The sequence below is a fragment of the Priapulus caudatus genome, unplaced genomic scaffold (assembly GCF_000485595.1).
Source record: "Priapulus caudatus unplaced genomic scaffold, Priapulus_caudatus-5.0.1 Scaffold419, whole genome shotgun sequence".
NCBI lineage: Eukaryota > Metazoa > Priapulida > Priapulimorpha > Priapulimorphida > Priapulidae > Priapulus > Priapulus caudatus.
This window is the reverse complement of record NW_014577480.1, coordinates 78,913-86,669: the sequence shown is the minus strand read 5'-3', so window position 1 is coordinate 86,669 and position 7,757 is coordinate 78,913. Positions and strand designations below refer to the sequence as shown.

Below are 7,757 nucleotides of genomic sequence, written 5' to 3'. Positions count from 1 at the left end.
GAGATATATAAGTTAATTTATGTGGGTGGAGAGAGATGGGTGGGTTGGTGTGGGTTGGGATAGATGTATATTTGAGTGTGTGTGGGGGAGATAGATGGATCTGTGTAGGTTGGGATAACTGTGTTTTTCAGTGTGGGTGAGGAGAGATGGGTGGGTCGGTGTGGGTTGGGATAGATGTATATTTGAGTGTGTGTGGGGGAGATAGATGGATCTGTGTAGGTTGGGATAACTGTGTTTTTCAGTGTGGGTGAGGAGAGATGGATGGATCGGTGTGGGTTAGGAAAGATGTATATTTCAGTATGGGTGAGCGGTATGGGACGTGATGACATAGACTTCAGACTCATCTCTTGAACTCACCCTACCTGCTTGCAGTTGATCACTCACCAGGTGCAGCCCGACCTCGATGAGCTGGATCTAAACATGGAGAAGGATGAGGATGGAGAGAGCACCAAGTCCGAGGTGAAGCTCGGAAGGCTTCAGTTTAAACTCGACTACGACTTCCAGCAGAACCAGGTAGGTGGCGCTGCCGACGCGAGCGACCTTCCAGTAGGTGGCGCCGTCAACGCGAGTGACCTTCCAGTAGGTGGGGGCGTTGTCGACTGCCTGTGGCGGAAGGTGGGGTACGTGCCCGCGGAGTGGCTGTTAGTGTAGTGACATTGATGTAGTGGTCGCTCTTACAGGATTCAGTGTCTGTGACTGTAGGTCTCACGTGAAGAAGGCATTTGAAGTGCAAGCAGTGGGATAGTTTGCGGCATATATGTTGGACTTGTATTGGATGCGGGAAAGATGGGTGGGTGAGAATATAAGATTTTAATTTATTGTGGGTGGAGATATATAAGTTATATTTTACCTTGTTTGTCATTTTCTTTGTTTTCTTCTCCTTGTTTTATTTTTCTTCATATCGGCTTTGTTTGTCATCTTTCATTATATTTCTTTTATTTTGCTTCTTTATCTTCGTCCTCGTCTTCTTTTTTTGAGCGGGTCTACGCCAGGGATCGAAATAAGCGATGGTCCGATGGTCCGAGGCCATCAAATAATCAGGAGGACCATCAGATTTTCAAAGTCAATGGTCCGATGGACCATTGAATATTTTGGTCTCATTTTACGGTAATTTTCTTTGAAGTTTCCACGTTCCAATATACTATTAAAGTCAATAAACAATTACTGTATCGTTTGATACATTCATTGTTACATGTAGGTGAATAATTAAACCATTTTATCACCATGTAAAATCTCTTTCTTACGCTTGCACCCCGCATTACTTTTAGAGAACAATTTCAAATTTAGGAGGACCATCTAAAATTTAGGAGGACCATCTAAATTTCAAACTAGATGGTCTTGTGGACCATCTCTTTTTTTCTCTTTGTTTCTACCCCTGTACGCCCATCTGGCACCCTCCCGACAGTAAAGTAACAATAGTGTATACTCCTATGTAATTCCATTCATCCTATCTTAACAATAATTACCCGTACTCTCAAAAATCTCGATCCACCTGAGTTTTTCGATTTGACATTCAATAATAGATTCTTTTAATGTTCCTTTATAATGTTGTGTTTTTCATCGTCGCTCTCTTTTCCATCATTTTCATTTGTTGTTGTTGGGTTTGGTTATTGGGAATTTTGGGCGTATTGCACGTGTTCCTTAACTCACTATTCTCTTCTGTAGCCGTTGGTGGTGTCTAGACTGCATTTTGTTAAGCTTTCAAATCGGGTTTTGGCATTGTGGTAACATGTCGCTGGTTCTATTATGCTGCCGAGAAAACATCTGTTCGACAAGCACATCACTGCAATCGCTAACAATTAAAGGTAATGGTTGCTTCTATCCTCCTCTCTGCATGCGCCGGCGAAATGCGGCTATGTGTGTGGCTGAGTCGTCGTCTTTATACTTGCTCAGTGTCGTGTGTGTTTGGGGGCATTTCTTTATTGTTGGTGTGGCATAGATAGGAGAGATGGGGGATTCGTGGATGGAGAGAGGTGGGAGCGCGTTTCTGCGGATTGAGAGTTGGATGACTTGTATGGATGGGGAAGATGGGGTGGGTGGAGAAATAAGAGTTTAATTTATGTGGGTGGAGATATATAAGTTAATTTATGTGGGTGGAGAGAGATGGGTGGGTCGCGGTGTGGGTTGGCGATAGACTGTATATTTGAGTGTGTTGGGGGAGATAGATGGATCCTGTGTAGGTTGAGGATACTGTGTTTTCAGTGTGGGTGAGGAGAGATGGGATGGATCGATGTGGGTAGGAAAAAATGTATATTTCAGTATGGGTTGGCGGTATGGGACGTTGATGACATTAGACTTCAGGACTCATCTCTGGCAGGCGTCACCCTACCTGCTTGCAGTTGATCACTCACCAGCGGTGCAGCCTGACCTCGATGAGCTGGATCTAAACATGGAGAGGATGAGGATGGAAGGAGCACCAAGTCCGAGGTTGGAAGGCCTCGGGAAGGCTTCAGTTCAAACTCGACTACGCTGTCAGGCAGAACCAGTGTAGTGGCGCTGCCAACGCGAGTGACTTTCCAGTAGGTGGCGCGCCGGGTGTCGACGCGAGGACTTCTTATTTAGGCGGGCCGCCTGTCGACGCGAGCGACCTGTCCAGTATGGCGCTGTCGACGCGAGCGGCATTCCAGTAGGTGGGCCGTCAACGCGGAGTGACCTTCCAAGTTAGGTGGCGTGTCGGAATGCCTGTGGCGAAGGTGGGTGCCGCTGGCGTGGGCTGTTAGTGTATTGGCAAATTTGTGTAGTGGCCCGCTCTTACAGGATCCAGTGTTTGTGACTGCTAGGTCTCACGTGAAGAAGGCATTTGAAGTCATGCAAGCAGTGGATAGTTGCGGCTATATATATATATATATGGTGTGTATATATATATAGGTATTTACTTGCAATGTGAGGGGGTATTGGAGGCGTCATTACCTTGCTTCTCTGCGGATGCCTGCCTCGTCACGTTGCTCGCCTTCCTTTGGCGCTCTGCTGCCGATTTATAGGAATAGAGTGCGAAGAATGTATTGAGAGAGTCACGAAGTATAGAAACGAGTGTGAGATGCTAATGTGGAGAGAGTACGAGTATAGAATTTAGAGTGCGCAGATTGTATGTGATGAGAGTACGGAGTATTTAGAATAGAGTGTGGATGTATGTGATGAGAGTACGAGTATAGATAGAGTGGAGATGTATGTCCGAGAGAGTACGAGTATAGAATAGAGTGCGAATGTATGTGAGAGAGTTACGAGGTATTAGAAGAGTGCGAGATGATATTAGGAGAGAGTACGGAGTATAGAATAGGAGTGCGAGATGTATGTGGAGAGGAGTACGAGTATGAATGAGTGTGAGATGTATTTGTGAGAGAGTACGCAGTATTAAGAATAGAGTGGCGAGATGTATGTGAGAGAGAGTACGAGTATAGAATAGAAGTGTGAGATGCTGTATGTGAGAGAGTAACGAGTATGAATAGAGTGCGAGATGTATGTGAGAGAGTACTGAGATAGAATAGAGTGCGAGATGTATGTGAGAGAGTCGGGTATAGAATAGAGTGTGAGATGTATGTGAGAGAGTACGAGTATAGAATTAGAGTGCGAGATGTTATGTGAGAGAGTCGAGTATAGAAAAGTGTGAGATGTATCGTGAGAGAGTACGAGTATTAGAAGTAGAGTGCGAGCATGTATGTGAGAGAGTACGGTAGTAGAATTTAGGAGGTGCGAGATTGTATGTGAGAGAGTACGAGTAGTTAGAATAGGAGTGTGAGATGTTGTGAAGAGATACGAGTATAGAATAGGGGAGTGTGGAGAGTGTGTGAAGGCAGTACGAGTATAGAATAGAGGTGCGGAGAATGTATGTGAGAGAGTACGGAGTATAGAACTAAGTGTGAGATGTATGTGAGAGGAGTACGAGTATAGTATGGAGTGGTGAGATGATGGAGAGAGTCGAGTATTAGAATAGAGTGAGGAGATGTTTATGGGGGAGTACGAGTGATAGAATAGACGCCAATGTCGAGAATGTATGTGAGAGAGTACGAGTATTAGAATTAGAGTGTGAGATGTATGTGGGAGAGTTACGAGTAGGGGGGGGAATAAGTGCGAATTGGTATTTGAGAGAGTACGAGTATAGAATAGGAGTGCGAGTGTATGTGAAGAGAGTACGAGTACCGTAGAATAGAGTGCGAGTGTATGTGAGAGAGTACGAGTAAGAATAGAGACTGTGAGATGTATTAGGAGAGAGTCACGAGTATAGAAAGTTAGAAGTGCGAGATGTATTGAGAGAGACGAGTATAAGAATAGAGTGCGAGATGTAGTGAGGAGAGTACGAGTATAGAATAGACGGTGCGAGATGTATGTGAGAGAGTACGAGTATTTAGATAGAGTGCGAGATGTATGTGAGAGAGTAGAGTATAGAATGAGTGTGAGATGTAACGCTTGTGACGAGGAGTACGAGTATAGATAGGTGTGAAGATGTATGTGAGAGAGTCACGAGCTATAGAATAGAGTGTGAGATGTATGTGAGAGAGTACGAGTATGAATAGAGTGTGAGATGTATCTGGAGAGAGTACGAGTATAAGAATGAGTCGCGAGAGGGTGTATCAGGAGAGACGAGTACGAGTATTGAAATAGAGTCGCCGAGATGTAGATTGTGAGAGAGTACGAGTATTAGAATTAGGTAGCCGAGATGAGCCTGTGAGGAGATACGAGTATAGGAATAGAGTGCGAGATGTGATGTGAAGAGAGTACGGTATTAGAATAGACGTGTTTTGAGATGTATTGTGAGAGAGTACGGTATAGAATAGAGTGTGAGATGTTGCTGAGAGCAGTACGAGATACTAGAATACGAGCTTGCGGAGATGTTATGTGAGAGAGTACGAGTACTAGATTAGGGTGCGAGATGTATAGGAGGGAGAGTACGAGGATAAGAAATAGAGTGCGAGATGTATGTGAGAGAGTATGAGTATAGAATAGAGTGCGAGATGTATGTGAGAGAGTACGAGTATAGAATAGAGTGCGAGATGTATGTGAGAGAGTATGAGTATAGAATAGAGTGCGAGATGTATGTGAGAGAGTATGAGTATAGAATAGAGTGCGAGATGTATAGGAGCCGAGAGAGTATGAGCATATAGTAGACAGGGCCGTAGCTAGCCGGGTGGGGGGGGGGCACAGGGGCAGTTTCCCCGTTCAGAAAAAAAGTATACAGAATATATGATCAAATGCAGTCATCTTCCCAGAACATACAACCAGGAGCGAATAATAGAGATAATCTCTATTATAGATATATTATATAGAATCTCTATATAGATTCTATAGAATCTCAATAGACTCTCTATAGAATCTATATAGAGATTCTATATAGATTCTATAGAGAGTCTATTGAGATTCTATAATCTCTATTATTCACTACTGATACAATCAAGAGCTAATAATACCTGCATACTATGTATATATATATAATATACTATATATATATAATATACTAAGCATACAAATTACAATGTACATGGCTTGCCCCCCAGGAAAAATGGGTTAGCTACGCTTCTGGTAGAGAACGAGATGTATAGGAGAGAGATAGCCTGCTGTGTACGAGCGCCTATACTAGTAGTTCCGCTGTGATTGTTGATTATGGACGCTGCATGCTGCATGGCCGTGTGTGTGGACAACACGCGGCGGTACGCGCGTGTGACAGCGAGGTTGACAGCGAGGTTGACAGCGAGGTTGACAGGCGGGTTAATGGCGGTCACATCCGGACGTGCGCTACGGAACTCACCTAACTAGAGTAATGTACGATGGAAGCACGCGCGGTGGTGGGCGGTGATGAGCTAGTCGGATTGCCATAGCAACCAGAGAGCACGCACCTTTATTGTGCTGCGCTCGTGGTCTCTGCGGGGAATTGGATAGATGAGGATTGGATGGAAATAGACGCGTGTTTAGTAACCACTTAAAGGTGCAAGGTCGGCCTTGGAATAATGCGCAAACGGGGAGGGGATGATGTGTTGGATTATAGCTTCGTCGTGTTTAAAAGTTTGCGATGGCTAGATTTCGCACTCTCGCATGCGCAGCACGTCGAAATCCGTCAGAATGTATAGAATCTAATGATTGTCATCGGTAATGCACTTCGCAACAGCGGTAATTTAAAGCGAAAAACTTTTTTCGTGTTTATTTAATGTATCGTATTAGATCATGTGCTCATTTTTGTTTGGATTTGACATATTCGAAAGTAAATCTTCTTAGAAATGACGTCTGTAAAGGCAGTCGAGTAAGTATAAGTGGCTCAAGATAAATTCGATATATACCTCCGTATCTGTATATAGATACCATTAGGAGTAAATAACATTGTCGTTACTTATTCCCGATACCATCTCATTTAGTTCGTACCAGGGAGCTCGTACATCACATATCAGGGACCTCTGGGGCTTCTTTAATTAGGAGTGCAAGCCTGTAGCAGCCAGGCATTGCCACATTGACGTCATTCAAGGACGCAATACGCCTTCTATGTGCAAGTATTATATCGCCCCCCCCCCTTCCCCACCAGTCCTATCAATGCTCTGGTTTCTACCGGATATTTCTGCATGAATTCTCCTCTCCTATTCATGAGTGTGAAAGGATCGGATTCGTTGACGCACGACAGAGCGAGCGCCCACGTTAAATTGACTACGTCGCGAATTTTCTATGGTGTATATTTGTAAAAAATGTTGAGAACTTGAAAAGTGAGTACTTACGGGACTAAGTGTATCCTCAAATTCTTACCTGATATATAAGATTGTTTCTCAACTAGTTAAAAATCCGAAAAACCTGGGCGATTTGACATGTTGAGCACGACATTAAATGCTTGCTATGCACTATGTATGCGTCACGAGTGTTTGTTCACATCGAACGGAATAGCAAAATAGGAAGTATAATTCAGCAATTTAACCATAAAAATGAACAGAATAACTTACATTTTGTGAAAAAGTGGACATAATTTTGTTGCTTTTACTAATTACGGTGACGTAATCACGTTAATGAGGTGGCTTTCGATACATGCTTGCTTTAATGACCTACAATTTACTCGCCCGTCTCCTGTCCTGGCTCCTTATAATGGCCGTAGTATGTGTAATATCAGGAGGGGTGTCATATAGACGCTGACAAAATAACTGCACCATATAATAGTAATAGGCTGATATACTATTACATGCGCGTTCTATTACATGTATATAAATATTTATTATGTATATATATATGTGTGTGTGTATATGTATATATATATATATATATAATAGCATATATACACACAGTCTACGGGAGTGTTTTGCAGTAACGCATGTCGTAGAAGCGTCATGGCTGGTGGTATCTCTTATTGAGGTTCGTGGCTACGTATAGAGGGGAGGAGGAGGTTGGGGAGGAGGAGAGGAAGGGAGGGGAGGAGGAGGGGAAGGGATGGGAGGAGGATGGGAAGGGGAGGGAGGGAGGAGGGGGGAGGGTGTCCAGCACACACAGTCTACGTAGGGTTGTTGCTGGAGCGCTGGCCGCTGTGCGTTAGCTAGCAGCAGCGCTGATGTTCAATATCGGCTCGTGCATTATTGATGCTTGTTGCTCTCAGACACGCGTAATGTTAGCCGCAGCCACGATGTGTGTGTGTGTGTGTGGTGCGTGCGTGCGTGCGTGCTTGTTGGTATGCGTGTGTGTGTGCGGGTGTGTGTGTGTGTATGTCTGTGTGTGCACGCGCGCGCGCGCGTGTGTGTGTGTGTGTGTGTGTGTGTGTGCGTGTGTGTGTGTGTGTGTGCGTGCGTGCGTGCGTGCGTGCG

At 44.3% G+C, this 7,757-nt stretch overlaps 1 protein-coding gene across 1 annotated transcript in view; it reads left to right on the top strand.

Moving 5' to 3' along the window:
- Positions 1 to 7,757, top strand: part of LOC106810205 (synaptotagmin-1-like) — an 80,141-nt gene that overhangs the window by 46,469 nt on the left and 25,915 nt on the right. Inside the window, exon 5 of the mRNA XM_014813488.1 lies at positions 373 to 513. Within this exon, the coding sequence (XP_014668974.1) occupies positions 373 to 513 (141 nt within the window). The remainder of the gene's footprint in view (positions 1 to 372; positions 514 to 7,757) is intronic.